General features: G+C 59.5%; 1 protein-coding gene and 1 long non-coding RNA gene across 2 annotated transcripts; both read left to right on the top strand.

The window, feature by feature from the left end:
- The first annotated feature begins 348 nt into the window (after positions 1 to 348).
- On the top strand, positions 349 to 25,896 carry LOC311429134 (lysine-specific demethylase 5C-like). The gene is given in 27 exon segments (XM_084540267.1): positions 349 to 464; positions 579 to 700; positions 776 to 946; positions 2,458 to 2,592; positions 2,689 to 2,812; positions 2,892 to 3,076; positions 3,154 to 3,312; positions 4,762 to 4,881; positions 4,965 to 5,123; positions 5,207 to 5,388; positions 6,711 to 6,873; positions 6,951 to 7,070; positions 8,650 to 8,844; positions 8,944 to 9,125; positions 11,716 to 11,840; positions 11,937 to 12,084; positions 13,242 to 13,338; positions 14,507 to 14,650; positions 14,652 to 14,887; positions 16,551 to 16,689; positions 16,761 to 16,940; positions 17,026 to 17,163; positions 17,247 to 17,774; positions 19,779 to 19,836; positions 21,276 to 21,475; positions 23,563 to 23,773; positions 25,326 to 25,896. Coding segments are annotated over 25 exon segments (4,287 nt in total). The 5' UTR covers positions 349 to 464; positions 579 to 700; positions 776 to 781; the 3' UTR covers positions 25,520 to 25,896.
- On the top strand, positions 19,858 to 20,933 carry LOC311429135. Its single transcript, XR_014688111.1, has 2 exons — positions 19,858 to 20,773; positions 20,837 to 20,933. It is a non-coding gene; the product is annotated as an uncharacterized lncRNA (long non-coding RNA).
- Positions 25,897 to 25,931: the final 35 nt, after the last annotated feature.

A 25,931-nucleotide genomic window follows, 5' to 3' on the forward strand; every position in this document is an offset into this window, starting at 1 on the left:
CCCTGCGATGCTTTGGGGGTGTTTTTATTTATTTTTTTTAATTTTTGGGGGGGGGGCCACGAGCCCGGCGGGTGGGGAATGGCTTCCGGGGAGGGCTGGGCCTGGCCGTGCTGGCGTCACCGCCCCCCCCCCACGGTGTGTGTGTGCCCCCCCCCCTTCATTTTGGGGTGCGTGCAGCTGTGTACGCCCCCCCCCAACATTTTTAGCACCCCCCCTTCTATTAATTTTTAATGGGGGGGGGTCACAGGGGCAAGGCACCCCGTGCTGGGCTGGTTCTGCGGGCTCTTTGTGGCCATCCTGCGCCCCCCCCAGGCATAAAAACGTTGTGGGGGGGTCGTTGTCTGATTATTAACCCCCCCCCCTTTTATTTTTTGTCCCCCCCCCCAGGACTGGCAGCCCCCTTTTGCCGTGGAGGTGGACAACTTCAGGTTCACCCCCGCATCCAACGCCTCAACGAGCTGGAGGTGAGCACGGGGGGGGGGAACCTCGCCGCGCCCCCTACCCCCCCAAAAAACAATTTTAGGGGTTCACCCCTTCCTGAAACACCCCCCCCGTGGCCCCCCCTTCCTAATTTTCAGGCGCAGACCCGGGTGAAGCTGAATTACCTGGACCAGATCGCCAAATTTTGGGAGATCCAAGGCTCCTCGCTCAAGATCCCCAACGTGGAGCGGCGAATCCTCGACTCTACAGCCTCAGCAAGGTGCGGGGGGGTCCCTATTTTTTTATTTTGGGGGGTGAACATGCTATAACCCCCCCGGGGTTCTTTTTTTTTTAGGTGGTGATGGAAGAAGGGGGCTACGAGGCCATCTGCAAGGACCGGCGGTGGGCGCGGGTGGCTCAGCGCCTCGCGTACCCCTCGGGGAAAAACATCGGCTCCCTGCTGCGAGCCCACTACGAGCGCATCATCTACCCCTACGAGATGTACCAGTCGGGGGCCAACCTGGTGGTGAGGGCTTCAGGGGGGGGTTAAAAAGGGATTTTAGAACCTGGGGGGGGTTAGGAGGGGATTTTGAGAACCGGGAGGGGGTTAAAAGGGGGTTTTAGAACCGTAGGGGGGGTTAAAAGGAGGTTAAAAGGGGGTTTTAGAACCTTGAGGGGGGTTAAAAGGGGATCTTAGAACCTGTGGGGGGGTTAGAAGGGGATTTTTAGGACTGTGAGGGGGTAAAAAGGGGATTTTTAGGACTGTGAGGGGGTAAAAGGGGGATTTTTAGAATCATGAGGGGGTTAAAAGGGGATTTTTAGAACTGTGGAGGGGTTAAAAGAGGATTTTTAGAACCTTGAGGGGGGTTAAAAGGGGGTTTTAGAACCGTGGGGGGGTTAAAAGGGGGGATTTTAGAACCTGGAGGGGGTTAAAAGGGGGTTTTACAGCCTGGGGGGGGTTAAAAAGGGATTTTTAGAACCGTGAGGGGGTTAAAAGGGGATTTTTAGAACCTTAGGGGGGTTAAAAGGGGGGATTTTAGAACCTGGGGGGGGTTACGAGGGGGTTTGAGAACCCTTGGGGGGGTTAAAAGGGGATTTTTAGAACTGTGAGGGGGTTAAAAGGGGGGTTTTAGAACCTGGGTGGGGTTAAAAGAGGGTTTTTAGAACCGTGGGGGGGTTAAACAGGGATTTTTAGAACCATGAGGGGGTTAAAAGGGGGTTAAAAGGGGGTTTTAGAACCTGGGGGGGTTAAAAGGGGGGATTTTAGAACCTGGGGGGGGGTTACGAGGTGATTTTAGAACCTGGGGGGGTAAAACAGGGATTTTTAGAACTGTGAGGGGGTTAAAAGGGGGTTAAAAGGGGGTTTTAGAACCTGTGATGGGGTTAAAAGGGGGTTTTAGAACCTGGGGGGGGGTTACGAGGGGATTTTAGAACCTGGGGGGGTTAAAAGTAGGTTAAAAGGGGATTTTTAGAACCTGGGGGGGGGGTTACGAGGGGATTTTAGAACCTGGGGGGGGTTAAAAGGGGGTTTTGGAACGGTGAGGGGGGTTAAAAGGGGATTTTAGAACCTGGGGGGGTTTAAAAGGAGATTTTTAGAACCTTGAGGGGGTTAAAAGGGGGTTAAAAGGGGGTCTTAGAACCTGGGGGGGGGTGAGAAGGGGATTTTAGAACCGTGAGGGGGTAAAAAGGGGATTTTTAGGAGCGTGAGGGGGTTAAAAGGGGGGATTTTAGAACCTGGGGGGCTTAAAAGGGGATTAAAAGGGGGTTTTTAAAACCGTGAGGGGGTTAAAAGGAGATTTTAGAACCTTGGGGGGGTTAAAAGGGGGGATTTTAGAACCTGGGGGGGGTTAAAAGGGGATTTTAGAACCGTGAGGGGGTTAAAAGGGGATTAAAAGGGGGTTTTTAGAACCTGGGGAGGGGTTAAAAGAGGATTTTTAGAACTGTGAGGGGGCTAAAAGGGAATTTTAGAACCTTGGGGGGTTACGAGGGGATTTTAGACCCTGGGGGGGGTCCCGCTGACGGCCCCCTTCCCTCCAGCAGTGCAACACGAGGCCGTTTGAGAGCGAGGAGAAGGACCGGGAGTACAAACCCCACAGCATCCCGCTGCGCCAGTCGGTCCAGCCCTCCAAGTTCAACAGCTACGGCCGCCGCGCCAAGCGCCTGCAGCAAGAGGTCAGCCCTTCCCCGTCTGCCCCAACCTCCCCAAAATTTAAATAAACCCCTCCCGAGCTCGTAGGGAGCCCCCCCTTCACGATGCTGACCCCCCAGCCCGAGCCGACGGAGGAGGACATCGAGAAAAACCCCGAGCTGAAGAAGCTGCAGATCTACGGGGCCGGCCCCAAAATGTTGGGGTTGGGGCTGGTGGCCAAAGACAAGACCCTACGGAAAAAAGGTGGCGTGGGGCGAGCCGGGGGGTGGGTTGGGGGCTACCAGGAGGGGTTTGTGACCCCCCCCAGCTTATTTCCCCGCAGATAAAGAGGGTCCCGAGTGCCCCCCGACCGTGGTGGTGAAGGAGGAGCCGGCGGGACCCGAAGCCAAGGTGGAGCCGGCGTCGCCCCGCGCGTACCTGGAGGGCAAAGAGGAGCTGAGGCACAGCCCCGAGCCCTGCACCAAGATGACCATGCGCCTGCGCCGCAGCCACAGCAACAGCCAGTTCGTAAGTGCCCCCTGGGGCTCGAAATTTGGGGCTGGGGGGGACACACGCACCCCCTTTACCCCCTCCTCGTGCTGCAGGTGGACTCGTACATCTGCCGGATCTGCTCGCGGGGGGACGAGGACGACAAGCTGCTGCTGTGCGACGGCTGCGACGACAACTACCACATCTTCTGCCTCCTGCCGCCCCTCCCCGAGATCCCCAAGGGCATCTGGCGCTGCCCCAAATGCGTCATGGCGGTAAGGGGGGGGTTTGGGGTCACCCCCTCTTCGTCCCCGACGCACGGGGACGTTGGCGTCGCTCAAATCCCGTCTCCTCCTGGGGATGGGGACCCCTGTGTTGTGTCTGAGGGGCTCCCCCACCCCACAATCGTAGCCTTCCCCATCTATTTGTGGGGCTGGGGAGCCCCACATCCCGCATTTGTGGGGCTGGGGAGCCCCACATCCCGCATTTGTGGGGCTGGGGAGCCCCACATCCCGCATTTGTGGGGCTGGGGAGCCCCACATCCCGCATTTGTGGGGCTGGGGAGCCCCACATCCCGCATTTGTGGGGCTGGGGAGCCCCACATCCCGCATTTGTGGGGCTGGGGAGCCCCACATCCCGCATTTGTGGGGCTGGGGAGCCCCACATCCCGCATTTGTGGGGCTGGGGAGCCCCACATCCCGCATTTGTGGGGCTGGGGAGCCCCACATCCCGCATTTGTGGGGCTGGGGAGCCCCACATCCCGCATTTGTGGGGCTGGGGAGCCCCACATCCCGCATTTGTGGGGCTGGGGAGCCCCACATCCCGCATTTGTGGGGCTGGGGAGCCCCACATCCCGCATTTGTGGGGCTGGGGAGCCCCACATCCCGCATTTGTGGGGCTGGGGAGCCCCACATCCCGCATTTGTGGGGCTGGGGAGCCCCACATCCCGCATTTGTGGGGCTGGGGAGCCCCACATCCCGCATTTGTGGGGCTGGGGAGCCCCACATCCCGCATTTGTGGGGCTGGGGACCCCCACATCCCGCATTTGTGGGGCTGGGGACCCCCACATCCCGCATTTGTGGGGCTGGGGACCCCCACATCCCGCATTTGTGGGGCTGGGGACCCCCACATCCCGCATTTGTGGGGCTGGGGACCCCCACATCCCGCATTTGTGGGGCTGGGGACCCCCACATCCCGCATTTGTGGGGCTGGGGACCCCCACATCCCGCATTTGTGGGGCTGGGGACCCCCACATCCCGCATTTGTGGGGCTGGGGACCCCCAAATCACGTTGTCTGTGGGATTGGGACCCCAAATCCCGTATTTGTGGGGCTGGGGACCCCCAAATCGCGTTGTCTGTGGGGTTGGGACCCCGCCGTGTGCTCCCAAATTACAGCACCTCCCACGTTTCTATGGGGCCAGGACCCCCACATCCTATTTGCGGTACCAGGGATGCCTGAATCACACTTTAGCCCGTATTTCTGTGGGTTTGGGACCCCCACATCCTATTTATGGGGTCGGGAACCCCCCGATTCACATCCCCTTCTGTCCGCGGGACCGAGAAATCGGCGTTGTGCCTGCTCCTAAACCCAGGAACCCCCCGCACACACGCGACAGAGGAACCCCTAGGTCCTATTTTACCCCTTCTGAGGGGCTGGAGGGGGACTCGTGCACCCTCTTTGGGGTCGGAGCCCCCACCCCAAGCCCCTCATCTCTCCCCCCAAGGAATGCAAGCGACCGCCGGAGGCTTTTGGCTTCGAGCAGGCGACGCGGGAGTACACCCTGCAGAGTTTCGGCGAGATGGCCGACTCCTTCAAGGCCGACTACTTCAACATGCCCGTCCACGTCAGTCCCCACACCCCTGCGGGGCATCGAGGACCCCTCCCAGCCCTTCGTTTTGCCCCTAATTCGTCCGTTTTTCTCCCCAGATGGTCCCCACGGAGCTGGTGGAGAAGGAATTCTGGCGGCTGGTGAACAGCATCGAGGAGGACGTGACGGTGGAGTACGGCGCCGACATCCACTCCAAGGAGTTCGGCAGCGGCTTCCCCATCAGCGACGGCAAGAGGAAGCTCTCTCCCGAGGAGGAGGTGAAGCCGGGGGTCCCGTTTGTCCCCAAATCGGGGGGGTGACGCCGTCCCCGACCGTGGGGGTGACGCTGTCCCCCCCCTAGGAGTACGCCGGCAGCGGGTGGAACCTGAACGTGATGCCGGTGCTGAAGCAGTCGGTGCTGTGCCACATCAACGCCGACATCTCGGGCATGAAGGTGCCCTGGCTCTACGTGGGCATGGTCTTCTCCGCCTTCTGCTGGCACATCGAGGACCACTGGAGCTACTCCATCAACTACCTCCACTGGTAAGGGGGTCCGGGGGGGCAGGAGGGGGTTTTTGGGGGGTTCCCGAGCCCCTCCGGGATGAGCAGAAGGTGTGGGAGGAGGTTTTTGGGGGGCTGTTGGCACCCAGGAATGGGCTCGAGATATGGAAGGAGGTTCTTGGGGTGCTGCTGATCCTCTGGGAATGAGCTCGAGGTATGGAAGGGGGATTTTGGGGTGCTGTTGACCCCCAAAAATGAGCTTGAGATACGGGAGTAAGGTTTTGGGGTGGTGTTGACCCCACAGGGATGAGCTCAAGATATGGAAGGAGGTTCTTGGGGTGCTGCTGATCCTCTGGGAATGGGTTCGAGGTATGGGAGTAAGCTTTTGGGGTGCTGTTGATCCCCTAAAATCAGCTTAAGATACAGGAATAAGCTTTTGGGGTGGTGTTGACCCTACAGGGATAAGCTTGAGATATGGAAGGCTTTTGGGGTGCTGTCGATCCTTGGGGATGAGGTTGAGATATGGAAGGAGGGTTTTGGGGTGCTGTTGACCCCCAAAAATGAGCTCAAGATACGGGAGTAAGCTTTTGGGGTGCTGTTGACCCCCCTAAAACGAGTTTGAGATACGGGAGTAAGCTTTTGGGGTGCTGTTGATCCCCTAAAATGAGCTCAAGATACAGGAATAAGCTTTTGGGGTGCTGTTGACCCCACAGGGATGAGCTCAAGATATAGAAGGAGGTTCTTGGGGTGCTGCTGATCCTCTGGGAATGAGCTCGAGGTATGGAAGGAGGATTTTGGGGTGCTGTTGACCCCCTAAAACGAGCTTGAGATATGGGAGTAAGCTTTTGGGGTGCCGTTGATCCCCTAAAATCAGCTCAAGATACAGGAATAAGCTTTTGGGGTGGTGTTGACCCTACAGGGATGAGCTTGAGATATGGAAGGAGGCTTTTGGGGTGCTGCTGACCCCCCAGGGATGAGCAGAAGACACAGGATTAAGTTTTTGGGGTGCTGCTGACCCCATAGGGCCCGTCCCAAGATGTTGGATGGGGCAAGAAAAGGCTTTTGTGGTTACTGTTGACCCCACAAGGACATGCTGAAGACGTGGGAGTACATTTTTGGGGTGCTGCTGCTCCTTTAGGGGTGAGCCTACCATATGGGATGGGGCCGGAGGAAGCTTTTAGGGTGCTGCTGACCCCCAAAATTGACCCCACAACATGATACGGGGCACGAGGAAGCCCAAAGGCCGAGCCTAAAACACCGAAAGCTGCTTTTAGGGTGCTGCTGCTCCCCGGGGGCCATCCCAAGACACTCTGTGAGGCGACTGAAGCTTTTGGGGTGCCCCTTTTCCCCCTTTTTTTTTATAGGGGCGAGCCCAAGACGTGGTACGGCGTGCCGTCCTTCGCGGCGGAGCACCTGGAGGAGGTGATGAAGAAGCTGACGCCCGAACTCTTCGAGAGCCAGCCCGACCTGCTGCACCAGCTCGTCACCCTCATGAACCCCAACACCCTCATGGCCCACGGCGTCCCCGTGAGTCTCGGGGTGTCCCCGAGTCCCTAAATTTTCCCCTATTTTATCCCCTATATCGTGTGTGTCTCTTTTTTTAGGTTGTGAGGACCAACCAGTGCGCCGGCGAGTTCGTCATCACCTTCCCCCGGGCGTACCACAGCGGCTTCAACCAGGGCTACAACTTCGCCGAGGCCGTCAACTTCTGCACAGCCGACTGGGTGAGCCCCCCAAAAAACGGGGTGATGTCCCCCAAAAAACCGGGGTGATCCCCGAAAACGTTGGGTGAAACAAGAGGAGGGGATTCGGGGCGGCTCGCGGGGTGATGGCGAGCTGTGGTATGGGGTGGGAGGAGGTTTTTCGGGGTGAGTTGGTCCCCAAAAGTAGGGCAGACCCCCCTCAAAATGTCCTCCAAGCCTGGGCAGACACCCAAAATCCCCCTAAATGTGGTGTGAATGCGTTCAAACCCCAAAAAACACCCCAAAGTCCGGGACAACACTCCTCCAGCTCCTTAAATCTGGGTGAAATATCTTCAAATCTGCCCCCAAACCCACAGCAAACTGCCCCAAACTCTGGGTAAATGCCTTCGACCTTCCCCAAATCCTCCCTAATCAGGGGTCAACATTTTTAGGCCCCCACAAACCCAGGATCCCCCTAAAAAACACCCCAGATCTGGGACAAACAGCTTCATCCACCCCCAAAGCCCACAAAACTGAGGCAAATGACCTCACAGATCCCTAAATCCCCCCAAATCCAAGGCAAACACCCCCAAATCAGGGCCAGATGCCCCCTAAACTTGGAGCGAGCGCCTCTGTGTACCCCTAAATCCCCCCACCTCTGGACCAAACACCTCTGTGCACCCCCGAATCCCCCCAAACCCAGAGTAAACATCTCTGCGCACCCTTGAATCCCCCCAAACCTGGGGCAAACACCTCTATGCACCCCTAAATCCACCCAAACCCAGAGCAGATGCCTCTGTGCACCCCTAAATCCACCCAAACCCAGAGCAGATGCCTCTGTGCACCCCTAAATCCCCCCCAGACCTGGTCCAAATGCCTCTGTGCACCCCTAAATGTTCCCAGACCAGATGCAAATGCCCCCTAAATTCCCCCAAACCCAGATCAAATGCCTCTGTGCCCCCCTAAATCCCCCCAAACCCAGAGCAGACGCCTCTGTGCCCCCCTAAATCCCCCCAGACCCAGGTCAAACACATCTGTGCACCCCTAAATCCCCCCCAAACCCAGGTCAAACATCCCTGTGCCCCCCTAAATCCCCCCCAAACCCAATGCAAATGCCTCTTTACACCCCTAAATCCCCCCAGACCCAGGTCAAATGCCTGTGTGCACCCCTAAATCCCCCCAGACCCAATGCAAATGCCTCTGTGCCCCCCTAAATCCCCCCAGACCCAGGTCAAATGCCTCTGTGCCCCCCTAAATCCCCCAGACCCAGGTCAAATGCCTCTGTGCCCCCCTAAATCCCCCCAGACCCAGGTCAAATGCCTCTGTGCCCCCCTAAATCCCCCCAGACCCAGGTCAAATGCCCCCTAAATTCCCCCAAACCCAGAGCAGATGCCTCTGTGCCCCCCCCAAATTCCCCCAAACCCAGATCAAATGCCTCTGTGCACCCCTAAATCCCCCCAAACCCAGGTCAAACCCTCCCCAAACCCTCCCCAAACCCTCCCCAAACCTCCCCCAAACCCCCCCATCCCCTCCTGCCACGCTTCGGGCATCCCCTCCCGCCACCCCTTCTCCCTCCTTACAATTTTAGGGTGACTTCCCCCCTTTTTTTTTTTCATCCCAGCTCCCCGCCGGCCGGCAGTGCATCGAGCACTACCGCCGCCTGCGCCGCTACTGCGTCTTCTCCCACGAGGAGCTGATCTGTAAGATGGCAGCCTGCCCCGAAAAACTCGACCTCAACCTGGCGGCCGCCGTGCACAAGGAGATGTTCGTGCTGGTGCAGGAGGAGCGCAAGCTCCGCAAGGCCCTGCTGGAAAAGGTAAGGGGGGACAAGAAGATATTTAGAAGACACCACGACGCGTTTTGGGGGGATTTTTAGGGATGAGACGGGGCCACGCTGACCCCAAAACCCTCTCAGGGTATCACGGAGGCGGAGAGGGAGGCGTTCGAGCTGCTGCCCGACGATGAGAGGCAGTGTGATAAGTGCAAGACGACGTGTTTCCTCTCGGCGCTGGCCTGCTACGACTGCCCGCAGTGCCTCGTCTGCCTCTACCACATGGACGACCTCTGCAAGTGCCCCCGCAGCAAGCAGTACCTCAGGTGGGGGCTCCCCGAAAATTTGGGGGGGCGTATGGGGCGCGGTTTGGGGTTCCATGGAGCCGAAAGGGGGATAGGGGAACGGTTTGGGGGTGCTGAGGGTCTTGGTGTAGAGAAAGAGGGGGATGTGGGCACGGTTTGGGGGTGATTTGGGTCTTGGAGTTCCCAAAACAGGGATGTGGGCACAGTTTGGGGGTGATTTGGGTCTTGGTGTTCCCAAAAGGGGAACGTGGGCACTGTTTTGGGGGTGATTTGGGTCCCTCTGTCCCCAAAAGGGGAACATGGGCACTGTTTTGGGGTGATTTGGGTCCCTGTACCCCCAAAAGGGGAACATGGGCACTGTTTGGGGGTGATTTGGGTCCCTCTGTCCCCAAAAGGGGAAGGTGGGCACAATTTGGGGGTGCTGAGGGTCTTGGTGTAGCGAAAGAGGAGGACGTGGGCACGGTTTGGGGGTGATTTGGGTCTTGGTGTCCTCAAAAGGGGAAGGTGGGAATGGTTTGGGGGTGATTTGGGTCTTGGTGTCCCTAAAAGGGGAAGGTGGGCACAATTTGGGGGTGCTGAGGGTCTTGGAGTTCCCAAAACAGGGATGTGGGCACTGTTTTGGGGTGATTTGGGTCTTGGTGTCCCTAAAAGAGGATGGTGGGCACAATTTGGGGGTGCTGAGGGTCTTGGTGTCCCTAAAAGGGGAACCTGGGAATGGTTTGGGGGTGCTGAGGGTCTTGGTGTAGCGAAAGAGGGGGATGTGGGCATGGTTTGGGGGTGATTTGGGTCTTGGTGTTCCCAAAAGGGGAACGTGGGCACTGTTTTGGGGGTGATTTGGGTCCCTCTGTCCCCAAAAGGGGAAGGTGGGCACAGTTTCGGGGTGCTGAGGGTCTTGGTGTAGCGAAAGAGGGGGATGTGGGCACGGTTTGGGGGTGCTGTGGTCCCTTTGTACCCCAAAAGGGGGATGTGGTCACAGTTTGGGGGTGCTGTGGGTATTGGGGTTCCCAGAAGGGGAACGTGGTCGTGGTTTAGGGGTGCTTGGGGTTTTTGTGTCCCCGTAGGGAAGATGTGGACGAGGTTTGGGGCTGCTGTGGGTCCCTGTGACCCCCAAAAGGGGCACCTGGGCAGAATTTGGGGGTGCTGTGGGGCTCGGTGTCCCTATAAGTGAGACGTGGGCAAAATTTGGGGCTGCTGTGGGTTTTGGTGTCCCCAAATAGCGGGATGTGATCAAGATTTGGGGGTACCGTGGGTCCCTGTGTCCCTATAAGGGAGATTTGGGCACAGTTTTGGGGTGCCACAGCCCTTGACACCCCCGTAGGGACCCCACAGCATCTGTGTGCCCCCAAAAAAAGCCCTTTTTTCCCCCCAAAAAAAGCCCTTTTTCCCCCCAAAAAAAGCCCTTTTCCCCCCCGAAACCCCCTTTCCCCCCAAAAAGACCCCTTTCCCCCCAAAAAGACCCCTTTCCCCCCAAAAAGACCCCTTTCCCCCCAAAAAGACCCCTTTCCCCCCAAAAAGACCCCTTTCCCCCCAAAAAGACCCCTTTCCCCCCAGAAAGACCCCTTTCCCCCCAGAAAGACCCCTTTCCCCCCAGAAAGACCCCTTTCCCCCCAGAAAGACCCCTTTCCCCCCAGAAAGACCCCTTTCCCCCCAGAAAGACCCCTTTCCCCCCAGAAAGACCCCTTTCCCCCCAGAAAGACCCCTTTCCCCCCAGAAAGACCCCTTTCCCCCCAGAAAGACCCCTTTCCCCCCAGAAAGACCCCTTTCCCCCCAGAAAGACCCCTTTCCCCCCAGAAAGACCCCTTTCCCCCCAGAAAGACCCTTTCCCCCCAAAAAGACCCCTTTCCCCCAAAAAGACCCTTTCCCCCCAAAGAAACCCTTTTCCCCCAAAAAGACCTTTTTCCCCAAGAAAGCCCTTTTCCCCCCAAAACCCCCTTTTCCCCCCAAAACCCCTTTCCCCCAAAAACCGCCCTTTTTCCCCAAAAAGCCCCTTTCCCCCCAAAAACCCCTTTTTCCCCCAAAACCCCCCTTTTTCCCCCAAAACCCCCTTTTTCCCCCAAAACCCCCTTTTTCCCCCAGAAAGACCCTTTTCCCCCCAAAAAGACCCTTTTTCACCCCAGAAAGACCCTTTTCCCCCAGAAAGACCCTGTCCACCCAAAAAGACCCTTTTTCCCCCCAAGAAACCCCTTTTCCCCCCCAGAAACCCCTTTTTCCCCCCAAAACCCCCTTTTCCCCCCGAAACCCCCTTTCCCCCCAAAAAGACCCCTTTCCCCCAAAAAAGACCCCTTTCCCCCAAAAAGACCCCTTTCCCCCCAAAAAGACCCTTTCCCCCCAAAGAAACCCTTTTCCCCCAAAAAGACCTTTTTCCCCAAGAAAGCCCTTTTTCCCCAAAACCCCCTTTTCCCCCCAAAACCGCCCTTTTTCCCCAAAAAGCCCCTTTCCCCCCAAACCCCCTTTCCCCCCAAAAAACCCCTTTTCCCCCCAGAAAGCCCTTTTCCCCCAAAAAACCCTTCTTTTTCCCCCCAAAAAACCCTTCTTTTTCCCCCAAAAAAACCCTTTTCCCCCCAAAAAAACCCCTTTTTCCCCAAAAATACCCTTTTTTCCCCCAAAAAAGGTACCGCTACACGCTGGACGAGCTACCGGCCATGCTGCACAAGCTGAAGGTGCGCGCCGAATCCTTCGACACCTGGGCCAACAAGGTGCGCATCGCCCTGGAGGTGGAGGACGGCCGCAAGCGGAGTGAGTGGGGGGTCCGGGGAAAAAAAAAAAGGGGGTTTTAGGGTATTTTGGGGGGGTCCCGGCACAGCCTCGATGTCCCCGTCCCCTCCCCGGCAGCGCTGGAGGAGCTGCGGGCGCTGGAGTCGGAGGCGCGGGAGCGCAAGTTCCCCGAGAACGAGCTGCTGCATCGCCTCAAGGGCTGCCTCAGCCAGGCCGAGCGCTGCGTCTCCGAGGCCCTGGGGCTCATCAGCTCCCAGGAGACCGGGTGAGTGGCCCCCGAGGTCCCCTGGTGGCCCCCCAAAAACCCCCCGTCTTCCCTCTCCATCCCCGTCCCGTCCTCCATCCGTTTTCGCCCCCGTTTCCCCCGTTTCGCCCCCCTTTTCCCCTGTTTTTCCCCCATTTCCCCCGTTTTTCCCCCGTTTTGCCCCTTTTTGCCCCATTTCACCCCCGTTTCCCTGTGTTTTGCCCCCGTTTTCCCACTTTTTGCCCCCCTTTTCCCCGCGTTTTGCCCCCCTTTCCCTGCTTTTTGCCCCGTTTCCCCCATTTCGCCACCTTTTTCCACCCCCTTTCCCACCGTTTCGCCCCTTTTTGCCCCATTTCACCCCCGTTTCCCTGTGTTTTGCCCCCGTTTTCCCACTTTTTGCCCCCCTTTTCCCCGCGTTTTGCCCCCCTTTCCCTGCTTTTTGCCCCGTTTCCCCCGTTTCGCCACCTTTTTCCACCCCCTTTCCCACCGTTTCGCCCCTTTTTGCCCCATTTCACCCCCGTTTCCCTGTGTTTCGCCCCCCTTTTCCTGCTTTTTGCCCGTTTTCCCACTTTTTGCCCCCCTTTTCCTGCTTTTCGCCCACCTTTTCCCCCATTTCACCCCTTTTTGCCCCGTTTTGCCCCCCGTTTCCCCGCTTTTTGCCCCCCGTTTTCCCTGCTTTTTGCCCCGTTTTCCCTGCGTTTCGCCCCCTTTTCCCCCGTTTTTCCCCCGTTTCGCCCCATTTTTGCCCCCTTCTTCCCCCATTTCGCCCCCTTTTCCCCTGTTTTTCCCCCGTTTCGCCCCCTTTTTCCCGTTTCGCCCCATTTTCGCCCCCTTTTCCCCCCGTTTCGCCCCCTTTTCCCCCCGTTTCGCCCCCTTTTCCCCCCGTTTCGCCCCCTTTTCCCCCCGTTTCGCCCCCTTTTCCCCCGTTTCGCCCCCTTTTTCCCGTTTTTCCCCCGTTTCGCCCCCTTTTTACCCTGTTTTTCCCCCATTTCGCCCCCATTTTCCCCCCTTTCACCCCATTTTCGAGCCATTTTTCTCCTTCCCCTATCCCCTACACCCCCCATTCACCTCTCTACCCCCTTGGTACTGTCGGGGGGGGGTCCCAGCCACCCCCAGGTCCCCACAGCGGGGGGGTGACGTGTCCCTTGTCCCCCCTCCCCACCCCAAATCGCCCCCAGGCTTCCAGCCCCCTCGCTGACGGTGGAGGAGCTCCGCGCCTTCCTGGAGCAGATGAACCAACTGCCCTGCGTCATGCACCAAATCGGGGAGGTCCAGGTGAGCCGGGGGGGCCCCAAAAATCCCCCCCACCCCCTAGAACCCAGAAGGGGTTGGACACCAAACACATCAGTTTCCACTTCCTTTCCTCTCTTTTCCTCTCTTTTTCCTCTCTTTTTCCTCTCTTTTTCCTCTCTTTTTCCTCTCTTTTTCCTCTCTTTTTCTTTTTCCTCTTTCCTCACTTTTCTCTCTTTTTCCTCTCTTTTTCCTCTCTTTTTCCTCTCTTTTTCCTCTCTTTTTCCTCTCTTTTTCCTCTCTTTTTCCTCTCTTTTTCCTCTCTTTTTCCTCTCTTTTTCCTCTCTTTTTCCTCTCTTTTTCCTCTCTTTTTCCTCTCTTTTCCTCTCTTTTTCCTCTCTTTTTCCTCTCTTTTTCCTCTCTTTTTCCTCTCTTTTTCCTCTCTTTTTCTCTCTTTTTCCTCTCTTTTTCCTCTCTTTTTCCTCTCTTTTTCCTCTCTTTTTCCTCTCTTTTTCCTCTCTTTTTCCTCTCTTTTTCCCTCTCTTTTTCCTCTCTTTTTCCTCTCTTTTTCCTCTCTTTTTCCTCTCTTTTTCCTCTCTTTTTCCTCTCTTTTTCCTCTCTTTTTCCTCTCTTTTTCCTCTCTTTTTCCTCTCTTTTTCCTCTCTTTTTCCTCTCTTTTTCCTCTCTTTTCTTTCCTCTCTTTTTCCTCTCTTTTTCCTCTCTTTTTCCTCTCTTTTTCCTCTCTTTTTCCTCTCTTTTTCCTCTCTTTTTCCTCTCTTTTTCTCTCTTTTTCTCTCTTTTTCCTCTCTTTTTCCTCTCTTTTTCCTCTCTTTTTCCTCTCTTTTTCCTCTCTTTTTCCTCTCTTTTTCCTCTCTTTTTTCCTCTCTTTTTCCTCTCTTTTTCCTCTCTTTTTCCTCTCTTTTTCCTCTCTTTTTCCTCTCTTTTTTCCTCTTCCTCTCTTTTTCCTCTCTTTTTCCTCTCTTTTTCCTCTCCCTCTTCCTCTCCTCTTCCTCTCCTCTTCCTCTCCTTTTCCTCTCCTCTTCCTCTCCTTTTCCTCTCCTCTTCCTCTCCTTTTCCTCTCCTTTTCCTCTCCTTTTCCTCTCCTTTTTTCCTCTCCTTTTCCTCTCCTTTTCCTCTCCTTTTCCTCTCCTTTTCCTCTCCTTTTCCTCTCCTTTTCCTCTCCTTTTCCTCTCCTTTTCCCTTTCCCCTCCAGGCCCTGCTGGACCGCGTCGAAGCCTTCCAAGCCGAGGCCCGTGCAGCTTTAGAATCGACCCCCCCGGGACCCGGAGCGGCCCCCCCAGCCCCGGGGGCTTTACGGGGGCTTCTCGAAAGGGGAGCCCGGCTCGGGGTGGAGGTCCCCGGAGGGGCGCAGGTTGGAAAGGCAGCTGGCTCAGGCCGCTTGGTTGGAGGAGGTGACGGCCACCTTGCGCTCCCCCCGCGCCCGCGTCCCCCTCCCCGTTATGAGGGGCTTGATCCAGGCCGGCCGCACCGTGGCCCCCAGCCCCGCCGTCGACGTGGCCATGGCCGAGCTGCAGGAGCTGCTCACCATCGCCCAGCGCTGGGAGGAGAAGGCGCAGATGTGCCTGGAGGCCAGGTCAGGATGCGGCCCCTTCCTCTGCTCAGAGGGGCTGGGGGGGTCCCTGTGTCCCTCGAGGGGGGTTTTGGGTTTTAGGAGGGGGAGTTAAGGGGCTGAGGGGTCCCTAGCCCCCTTGAGAGGGGTCCCTGTGTCCCTTAAGGGGGTCCTGGTATCCCCCAAGGGGGTCTTTGGGTTTTGGGAGGGGGAGTTAAGGGGCTGGAGGGGGTCCCTGTGTCCCTCGAGGGGGGTTTTGGGTTTTAGGAGGGGGAGTTAAGGGGCTGGGGGGTCCCTAAGTACCTTGAGAGGGGGTTCCTGTGTCCCTTTGAGGGGGTTTTTGGGTTTTGGAAGGGGGAGTTAAGGGGTTGGGGGGGGTCCCTGTGTCCCTTAAAGGGGTCCTGGTATTCCCCAAGGGGGTCTTTGGGTTTTGGGAGGGGGAGTTAAGGGGCTGGAGGGGGTCCCTGAGTACTTTAAGGGGGTCCTGGTATCCCCCAGGGGGGCCTTTGGGTTTTGGGAGGGGGAGTTAAGGGGCTGGGGGGGGTCCCTGTGTCCCTCGAGGGGATCTTTGGGTTTTGGGAGGGGGAATTAAGGGGCTGGGTGGGTCCCTGTGTCCCTTGAGGGGGGTTTTGGGTTTTGGGAGGGGGAGTTAAGGGGCTGGGGGGTCCTTGTGTCCCTCGGGGGGGGTTTGGGTTCTGGGAGGGGGAGTTAAGGGGCTAGGGGGGGGTCCCTGTGTCCCTCGAGGGGGTCTTGGGTTTTGGGAGGGGGAATTAAGGGGCTGAGGGGTCCCTAGCCCCCTTGAGAGGGGTCCCTGTGTCCCTTAAGGGGGTCCTGGTATACCTATGGGGGCCTTTGGGTTTTGGGAGGGGGAGTTAAGGGGCTGGGGGGGTCCCTGAGTCCCTTAAGGGGGTCCTGGTATCCCCTGTGGGGACCTTTTAGGTTTTAGGAGGGGGGAATTAAGGGGTTGGGGGGTCCCTGTGTACTTTAAGGGGGTCCCTGTGTCCCCCAGGGGGACCTTTGGGTTTTGGGAGGGGGAATTAAAGAGCTGGGGGGGGTCCCTGTGTCCCTTCAGGGGGTTTTTGGGTTCTGGGAGGGGGAGTTAAGGGGCTGGGGGGGTCCCTTGTGTCCCTCGAGGGGGTCTTTGGGTTTTGGAGGGGGAGTTAAGGGGTTGGGGGGGGTCCCTGTGTCCCTCGGGGGGGGTTTTTGGGTTTTTGGGGGGGGGGAATTAAGGGGCTGAGGGGTCCCTAGCCCCCTTGAGAGGGGTCCCTGTGTCCCTTAAGGGGGTCCTGGTATCCCCCAGGGGGGTCTTTGGGTTTTGGGAGGGGTAATTAAGGGGCTGGGGGGTTCCTAAGTATCTTGAGAGGGGGTTCCTGTATCCCTTCGAGGGGGTTTTTGGGTTTTAGAAGGGGGAAATAAGGGGCTGGGGGGTCCCTAAGTACCTTGAGAGGGGGTTCCTGTGTCCCCCAGGGAAGTCTTTGGGTTTTGGGAGGGGCAATTAAGGATCTGGGGGGGGTCTTTGTGCCCTTTTTAGGGATTAAAGCATCCGGGAACCCTCCCCACATCCCTTGGGGGGGAGGTTTAAAGGGTCTGGGGCTCATCTCCCTCCACTCCTGGGGTCGGCAAAGCCACGTTCGGGACCTGGGGGGGTCCCTCACCCCCTCCTCTTATTTCCCACCCCCCCCCACAGGCAGAAACACCCCCCGGCCACCCTGGCAGCCATCATCAAGGAGGCTGAGAACATCCCAGCCCTGCTGCCCAACATCCAAGCCCTCAAAGAGGCTTTGGCCAAAGCTCGCGCCTGGATCGCCGACGTGGAGGAGATCCAGGTGAGCCCCTTGGCCCCCTCCCTGTGCTTTTTTATCCCTTTTGGGGTTGCTCATCGCGTTTTTCCCCCCAGAACGGAGACCACTACCCCTGCCTGGACGATTTGGAGGGGTTGGTGGCCGTGGGTCGGGACCTCCCGGTGCGTTTGGAGGAGCTGCGGCAGCTGGAGGTGCAAGTGGGCACGGCGCACTCGTGGCGAGACAAAGCCTCGCGCACCTTCCTCAAGAAAAACTCCTGCTACACCCTGCTGGAGGTGGGCGACAGCACCCCCGAGGGCACCAAAAGAAGCGTGGGGACCTCGCCGTGAACCCTATTTCCTCGTTTTTCCCCCCAAAAAGGTGCTGTGTCCCTGCGCCGACGCCGGCTCCGACAGCAGCAAGCGGCTCAAGTGGCGGCAGGAGCAGCCGGGGCTCTACAAGCTGGACGCGGAGAGTTTGGGGCTGTCAGCGCAGGATCTCCGCGACCCCGGCGCCGTGGTGAGGGGTTGGACGAGACCCTAAGCACCCCGTAATCCTTCCCGGCTTGGTTTTCACCCCGTTTTTCCCTTTTTTATCCCAAGATCGTGGCGTTCAAGGAAGGCGAGCAGAAGGAGAAGGAGGGCATGCTGCGCCTGCGCCACGCCAACTCCCAAAAACCCGCGCCGCCCGCGCCTGGCCCCGGACCCCCTTCATGCGTCTGTGGCCAACCCCCGACCCTCGGCATGCTCCAGTGCCAGCTCTGCCGGGACTGGTTTCACGCCTCCTGCGTGGTTTGGCCCCGTTTGGGCTCCCAAAAACCCTCGGCCCCGTGGTGGGAGTGGGACGCCAAATTTTTGTGCCCGCTCTGCCAACGCTCGCGCCGGCCCCGTTTGGAAACCATCCTGGCTTTGCTGGTGGCCCTCCAAAAATTACCGGTGAGGTTGCCCGAGGGAGAAGCCCTCCAGTGCTTGACCGAGCGGGCTATCACTTGGCAGGACCGTGCTCGCCAGCTCCTGGCCTCCCCCGAGCTGGCGGCCCCCCTGGAGCGTTTGGGGGCCCTGCGGCACCACCGGCTGCACGGCGACGGCGCCGGGGCGCTGAGGGAGGCCAGCCGCAACGAGCAGCCCAAGGTGGGTGGGGTTTTTGGGGGGAAAAAGGGGGGTTTTGGGGTGGTTTGGGTGGGTTTCGGGGCGGGTTGGGGGCTGTTGGGGGCATGGTGGGGCCCTTTGGGGTGGCTGGAGGGGCTTTTGGGGTGGCAGAGGGATGCTTTTAGGGGCAGTGGGGGACCCTTTGGGGTGGCTGAGGGGGCTTTTGGGGCAGCTGGAGGAGCTTTTGGTGCAGCTGGGGGGGGTTTTGGGGCGGCTGGGGGGGGTTTGGGGCGCCTTGGGGGGCTTTTGGGGCGCCTTGGGGGGCTTTTGGGGCGCCTTGGGGGGCTTTTGGGGCGGCTGGGGGGGCTTTTGGGGCGGCTGGGGGGGGGGTTGGGGCGGTTGGGGGGCTTTTGGGGCGGCTGGGGGGAGTTTTGGGTGGCAGAGGGATGCTTTTAGGGGCAGTGGGGGACCCTTTGGGGTGGCTGAGGGGGGTTTTGGGGCGGCTGGGGGGGGGTTTGGGGTGGTTGGAGGGGCTTTTGGGGCGGCTGGGGGGGGTTTGGGGGCGGCTGGGGGGGCTTTTGGGTTGCCTGGGGGGGGTTTGGGGCGCCTGGGGGGCCTTTTGGGGCAGCTGGAGGGGCTTTTGGGGCGGCTGGAGGGGCTTTTGGGGCGCCTGGGGGGGCTTTTGGGGTGGCTGGAGGGGGTTTGGGGTGGCTGGAGGGGCTTTTGGGGTGGCTGGGGGGGGGTTTGGGGCGGCTGGAGGGGCTTTTGGGGCAGCTGGAGGGGGTTTGGGGTGGTTGGAGGGGCTTTTGGGGCGGCTGGGGGGGGTTTTGGGGCGGCTGGGGGGGGTTTGGGGGCGGCTGGAGGGGCTTTTGGGGTGCCTAGGGGGGCTTTTGGGGCGGCTGGGGGGGGTTTGGGGCGGCTGGGGGGGCTTTTGGGGCGGCTGGGGGGGGTTTGGGGCGGTTGGAGGGGGTTTTGGGGCGGCTGGAGGGGCTTTTGGGGCGGCTGGGGGAGGTTTGGGGCGCCTGGGGGGGCTTTTGGGGCGCCTGGGGGGCTTTTGGGGCGGCTGGGGGGGGTTTGGGGCGGCTGGAGGGGCTTTTGGGGCGGCTGGGGGGGGGTTTGGGGCGGCTGGGGGGGGGTTTGGGGCGGCTGGGGGGGGGTTTGGGGCGGCTGGGGGGGGGTTTGGGGCGGCTGGGGGGGCTTTTGGGGCGGCTGGGGGGGCTTTTGGGGCGGCTGGGGGGGCTTTTGGGGCGGCTGGGGGGGCTTTTGGGGCGGCTGGGGGGGGTTTGGGGCGGCTGGGGGGGGTTTGGGGTGGCTGGGGGGGGTTTGGGTGGCTGGAGGGGCTTTTGGGGTGGCAGAGGGATTCTTTTAGGGGCAGTGGGGGACCCTTTGGGGTGGCTGAGGGGGGTTTTGGGGCGCCTGGGGGGGGGTTTGGGGCGGCTGGGGGGGGTTTTGGGGAACTGTGGAGGTGGTTTTTGGGGAGGTGTGGAGGTGGTTTTGGGGTGACGGGCTTTTAGGGGCAGTAGGGCACCTTTGGGGCACCTGGGGGGGCTTTTGGGGGCAGCCAGATGAGGTTTTGGGGTGGCAGAGGGATGCTTTTGGGGTGAGGGGCTTTTAGGGGTGGTGGGGAGGGGCTTTTGGGGTGCCTAGGGGGGCTTTTGGGGCAGCTAGAGGGGCTTTTGGGGCAGCTGGTGTGGCTTTTGGGGAGGTGCAGGGGTGATTTTTGGGGTGATGAGCTTTTAGGGGCAGTGGGGCCCCTTTGGGGTGGTGGGGAGTGGCTTTTGGGGTGGCTGGGGGGGGTTTTGGGGTGCCTGGGGTGGGCTTTTGGGGCGTCTGGGTGGCTTTTGGGGGCAGCCAGATGAGGTTTTGGGGTGGCAGAGGGATGCTTTTGGGGTGAGGGGCTTTTAGGGGCAGTGGGGGACCCTTTGGGGTGGCGGGGAGGGGCTTTTGGGGCAGCTTTGGGGGCGGCTGCGGGGTTTTGGGGGCGGTTGTGGGTTTTTGGGGTGCACAACACCCCTCTCCCTGACCCTTTTTGTCCCCCCCCCCAAGGTCTCGGTGGAGAACGGTGACGCCCCCAGCCCGGAGAAGAACGGCCCGCTGCCCTCGGGTGAGTGGGGGGACATTTGGGGGGGGTTGTAGGGGATCCCGGGGGATCTATGGGATCCCAAAGGATCCCGTGGAAGCCCCATGAGGCCCGGGACCCCCCCATATCACCCCCGTTCCCTTCCCTAAGTGGTGGCCCCAATGTCCTCGTGGTGGCCCCATATCCTCGTGTCCCCCCCCCTTCGTGACACGGTGTCCTCGGGGTGGCCCCCCACGTCCTTGGGGTGGCCCCAAAACATCCCTGGGGTGGCCCCTAAGTCCTCGTGGTGACCCCCAACGCTTTTGGGGTGGCCCCCGTGTCCTGATTGTGGTCCCCAGTGTTATTGGGGTGTCCCCAAACATTCCTGTGGTGGTCCCAAACGTCCTCGTGGTGGCCCCCAATGTTCTTATGGTGGCCCAGAACGTTCTCGGGGTGGCCCCAGGATTCTTGGGGTGTCCCCTACGTTCTCAGGGTGTCCCCTATATTCTCGGGGTGCCCCCCATGTCCTAATCGTGGTCCCCAATGTTCTCGGGGTGGTCCCCAAATGTCCTTGGGGTAGCCCCAAACATTCCTGTGGTGGCCCCCAATGTTCTTGGGGTGTCCCCAACATCCTTGGGGTAGCCCCAAACATTCCTGTGGTGGTCCCTAATGTTCTCGGGGTGGCCCCTAGGGTTCTTGGGGTGTCCCCCATGTCCTAATTGTGGCCCCAAACATTCCTGTGGTGGTCCCAAACGTCCTCGTGGTGGCCCATAACCTTCTCGGGGTGGCCCCCAGGGTTCTTGGGGTGGCCCCAGGGTTCTCAGGGTGGCCCCTACATTCTCGGGGTGTCCCCTATATTCTCGGGGTGGTCCCCAATGTTCCCAGGGTGGTCCCCAAACATTCCTGTGGTTGTCCCTAATGGTCTTAGGGTGGCCCCAATGTCCTCGGGGTGGCCCCAAACATTCCTGAGGTGGTCCCTAATGTCCTCATGGTGGTCCTCAATGTTCTCGGGGTGGCCCCCAATGTTCTTGTGGTGGTCCCTAAGATCCTCGTGGTGGCCCCTGATGTCCTTAGGGTGGTCCCCAACATTCTTGGGGTATCTCCCATGTCCTAATTGTGGTCCCCAATGTTCTCGGGGTGGTCCCCAAATGTCCTTAGGGTAGCCCCAACCATTCCTGTGGTGGCCCCAATGTTCTCGGGGTGGCCCCAAACATTCCTGTGGTTGTCCCTAATGTTCTTGGGGTGGCCCCAGGATTCTCGGGGTGTCCCCTACATTCTCGGGGTGCCCCCCATGTCCTAATTGTGGTCCCCAATGTTCTCGGGGTGGTCCCCAAACGTCCTCGGGGTAGCCCCAAACATTCCTGTGGTTGTCCCTAATGTTCTTGGGGTGGCCCCAGGATTCTTGGGGTATCCCCTACATTCTCGGGGCGTCCCCTACATTCTCGGGACGCCCCCCCACGTGCCGCCGTGTCCCCCCCCCGCAGAGCTGGAGGCGTTGAGCGCGGCGCTGCCCCGGCTGCAGGGCCCGGTGCTGGAGCTGGCCGAGGGCGCGCGGCGGCCGCTGGAGGAGCTGATGATGGAGGGCGACCTCCTGGAGGTGACCCTGGACGAGGCCCAGAGCATCTGGCGCCTGCTGCAGGCCGCCCGCCCGCCCCCCCTCGGCCTCTTCCGCCTCCTCCTCGAGGTACGGCAACCCCAAAATCCCCCCCGGGTACCCCAAAACTCCCCCAGACACCCCGAAACTCCCCCAGACGCCCCAAGTCCTCAATAACCCCAAATCACCCCGGAAATCCCAAATCACCCCAGAAACCCCAAAAGCCCACCCCCCCTCGGCCTCTTCCGCCTCCTCCTCGAGGTACGGCAACCCCAAAATCCCCACCGGGTACCCCAAAACTCCTCCAGGCACCCCAAGCCCTCAATAACCCAAAATCATCCCAGAAACCCCAAAAGCCCGCCTCCTCCTCGAGGTATGGGAACCCCAAAATCCCCCCCAGACTCCCCAAAACACCTCCAGGCACCCCAAGCCCTCAATAACCCCAAATCACCCCGGAAATCCCAAATCACCCCAGAAACCCTAAAAGCCCGCCTCCTCCTCGAGGTATGGGAACCCCAAAATCCCCCCCGGCTACCCCAAAACTCCTCCAGGCACCCAGAAACTCCTCCAGAAACCCGTAGCCCCCAGAAACCCCAAATCACCCCCAGAAACCCCAAATCCCGCCCCCCCTCGGCCTCTTCCGCCTCCTCCTCGAGGTACGGCAACCCCAAAATCCCCCCCGGGTACCCCAAAACACCTCCAGGCGCCCCAAGTCCTCAATAACCCAAAATCATCCCAGAAACCCCAAAAGCCCGCATCCTTCTCGAGGTATGGGAACCCCAAAATCCCCCCCGGGTACCCCAAAACTCCTCCAGGCACCCCAAGCCCTCAATAACCCCAAATCATCCCAGAAACCCCAAAAGCCCGCCTCCTTCTCGAGGTATGGGAACCCCAAAACCCCAAATCACCCCAGAAACCCCAAATCCCGCCCCCCCTCGGCCTCTTCCGTCTCCTCCTCGAGGTACGGGAACCCCAAAATCCCCCCCGGGTACCCCGAAACTCCCCCAGATGCCCCAAGCCCTCAATAACCCCAAATCACCCCGGAAACCCCAAATCACCCCAGAAACCCCAAAAGCCCGCCTCCTCCTCGAGGTACGGCAACCCCAAAATCCCCCCCGGGTACCCCAAAACTCCTCCAGACACTCCAAGCCCCCAATAACCCCAAATCACCCCAGAAACCCCAAATCACCCCAGAAACCCTAAAAGCCCGCCTCCTCCTCGAGGTATGGGAACCCCAAATCACCCCAGAAACCCCAAAAGCCCACCCCCCCTTGGCCTCCTCCTTGAGGTATGGGAACCCCAAAATCCCCCCCGGGTACCCCAAAACTCCTCCAGACCCCAAAACCCTCAGCGACCCCAAATCCCATTCCTTATCCCCCCCCATCCTCAAAATGACCCCAAAACCCCTTGGTGACCCCAAATCCCTCCCTTATTCTCCCCCCCCCTCCATTTAGAGACCCCAAATCCCCTCCCACACCCCTAAATCTTTACGGGGGGGCCCAAATTAACCCTATTATTTCCCCTATTATCCCCCCCCCTCCATTTAGAGACCCCAAATCCCCCCCCACACCCCTAAATCTTTCCGGGGGGGGCCCAAATTAACCCTATTATTTCCCCTATTTCCCCCCCCCCCCCCCATTTAGGGACCCCAAATCCCTCCCTTATACCCCCCCCCTCCATTTAGGGACCCCAAATCCCCCCCCACCCCTAAATCTTTATGGGGGGGGGGCAAATTAACCCTATTATTTCCCCTATTATCCCCCCCCCACCCCTAAATCTTTACGGGGGGGCCCAAATTAACCCTATTATTTCCCCTATTATCCCCCCCCCCCATTTAGGGACCCCAAATCCCCCCCTTTTCCCCCCCCCCTCCATTTAGGGACCCCAAATCCTCCCCTTTCCCCCCCCCCCCCATTTAGGGACCCCAAATCCCCCCCCAACACCCCTAAATCTTTATGGGGGGGGGCCAAATTAACCCTATTATTTCCCCTATTTTCCCCCCCCCCCCATTTAGGGACCCCAAAATCCCCCCCCCACCCCTAAATCTTTATGGGGGGGCCCAAATTCACCCTATTATCCCCCCCCTCCATTTAGGGACCCCAAATCCCCCCCCCACACCCCTAAATCTTTCCGGGGGGGCCCCAAATTAACCCTATTATTATTTCCCCCCCCCCCAGCTGGAGCAGGCGGAGCGGCGGGGGGCACGGGGTCGGGGTCGGGACCCCGAAAAACGCCGCAAGCGCCGGGGGGGGGAGCGGGGCGATGCCCCCCCCCTGGCCAAGGAGGAGCTGGAGCCAAAGAGGAGCAGGGGGCCAGAGGGGGGGGGAGGGGGCCCCCCCCCCCCCCCCCCGGGACAGCCCCCCCCCCGGCCCCCACGCCACGGGGGGGGTGAGTGACCCCATTATTTTTTTTTAAGGGGGGGGGGAATTAATTAATTGGGGGGGTTAATTAATTGGGGGGGGGTCCTAATGGGCTATGGGGTGAATGGGGGGGGGATAAAAATATTTTTGGGGGGGGGGGACCCCTTTTTTTTGGGGGGGGGAATTAATTAATTGGGGGGTTAATTAATTGGGGGGGGTCCTAGGGGGCTATGGGGGGACTGGGGGGGGGATCAAAATATTTTTGGGGGGGGGGGACCCCTTATTTTTTTTTTGGGGGGGGGTGTAATTAATTAATTGGGGGGTTAATTAATTGGGGGGGGTCCTAGGGTGCTATGGGGGGACTGGGGGGGGGATCAAAATATTTTTTTTTGGGGGGGGGGCGGGTAATTAATTAATTGGGGGGTTAATTAATTGGGGGGAGGACTGGGGGGGGGACCCTAATATCCAGGGGGGGCACTGGGATTAAATGGGGGGGGGGTCCTGGGGGGATTTATGGGGAGGGGGACCAAAATATTTTGGGGGGGGGCAGTTTAATTAATTAATTGGGGGGTTAATTAATTGGGGGGGGGTCCTAGAGGGCTATGGGGATATCAGGGATGCCCCTTTCATTGGGGGGGGGGTCATTAATGGGTTTTGGGGTATGGGGGGGGTCCTTAAAGGGTTTTGGGGTATGGGGGGGGTCCTTAGGGGATTTTGGGGGGGATTTATTTGGGGGGGGGGAAGAGGAGACCCCCATTATAATGGGGGGGGGGGCAAGGGGAATTTGGGGGTCATGGGGGGGTATCAGGGATGCCCCTTTCATTGGGGGGGGGGTCCTTAAAGGGTTTTGGGGTTTGGGGGGGTCCTTAAAGGGTTTTGGGGTATGGGGGGGGTCCTTAAAGGGTTTTGGGGTTTGGGGGGGGGTCCTTAAAGGGTTTTGGGGTATGGGGGAGGATCCTTAAAGGGTTTTGGGGTATGGGGGGGGTCCTTAAAGGGTTTTGGGGTTTGGGGGGGGGTCCTTAAAGGGTTTTTGGGTATGGGGGGGGGTCCTTAAAGGGTTTTGGGGTTTGGGGGGGGGTCCTTAAAGGGTTTTGGGGTTTGGGGGGGGGTCCTTAAAGGGTTTTGGGGTATGGGGGGGTCCTTAAAGGGTTTTGGGGGGGGGTCCTTAAAGGGTTTTGGGGTTTGGGGGGGGTCCTTAAAGGGTTTTGGGGTATGGGGGGGGGTCCTTAAAGGGTTTTGGGGTTTGGGGGGGGGTCCTTAAAGGGTTTTGGGGTATGGGGGGGGTCCTTAAAGGGTTTTGGGGTTTGGGGGGGGTCCTTAAAGGGTTTTGGGGTTTGGGGGGGGGTCCTTAGGGGATTTTTGGGGGGGATTTATTTGGGGGGGGGGGGGAGAGGAGACCCCCACTATCATTGGGGGGGGGGTCATTAAAGGGTTTTGGGGTATGGGGGGGTCCTTAAAGGGTTTTGGGGTATGGGGGGGGGTCCTTAAAGGGTTTTGGGGTATGGGGGGGGGTCCTTAGGGGATTTTTGGGGTGTATTTGTGGGGGGGGGCCACACTACATGAGTGTGCCCCCCCCCCAGGCCTCGTGACGCGGAGCCCCCACCTCGGATGGATGCGCCTGAAGGCAGTGGCGGAGGGGGGGGGGGGGGACACACACACACACCAGGAGGCCGTGCCCCCCCCCACCCCAAAAAAAACCCACAAAAACACAAAAACAAACCCCATTGTGCCCCCCCCCACACCCGGAGCGCCCCCCCCCCGCCCCGCGCTGTAATTATTTGAGTTGATTTCTTTTGTATTGTTCCTTGGGGGGGGGGGGGGGACATAAAAAAGGGGGCCCGGGACCCCCCCCCCTCCCTCTAAGCTCCGGGGGGGGGGCACAACCAGCACAGCAGGGCCCAGGACCCCCCCCTTAACCCCCCCCCCCCTCCTCGCGCCGGGTTTTTTATAGGAATTGGGGGATTTGGGGGGGGGTTTGGTGAGGGGGGGGGGGGGATATGAGGTGGGGGGGCGGCTTCTGGGCCCCCCCCCGCCCCCCTCGCCGACACTACCGGTCTCGGGCTCTTTGTAGCGGGGGGGGGGGGCCGGGGGGCCTTATTTTATTGTATTATGATTTTTTTTTATTATTATTAAACTTTGGAGGCTAAAAAACGAGGCTGGTTTAAGGGGGGGGGGGGGGGTCGGGA

The sequence above is a fragment of the Aythya ferina genome, assembly GCF_964211825.1.
Source record: "Aythya ferina genome assembly, contig: HAP1_SCAFFOLD_359, whole genome shotgun sequence".
In the NCBI taxonomy this organism is placed as follows: domain Eukaryota; kingdom Metazoa; phylum Chordata; class Aves; order Anseriformes; family Anatidae; genus Aythya; species Aythya ferina.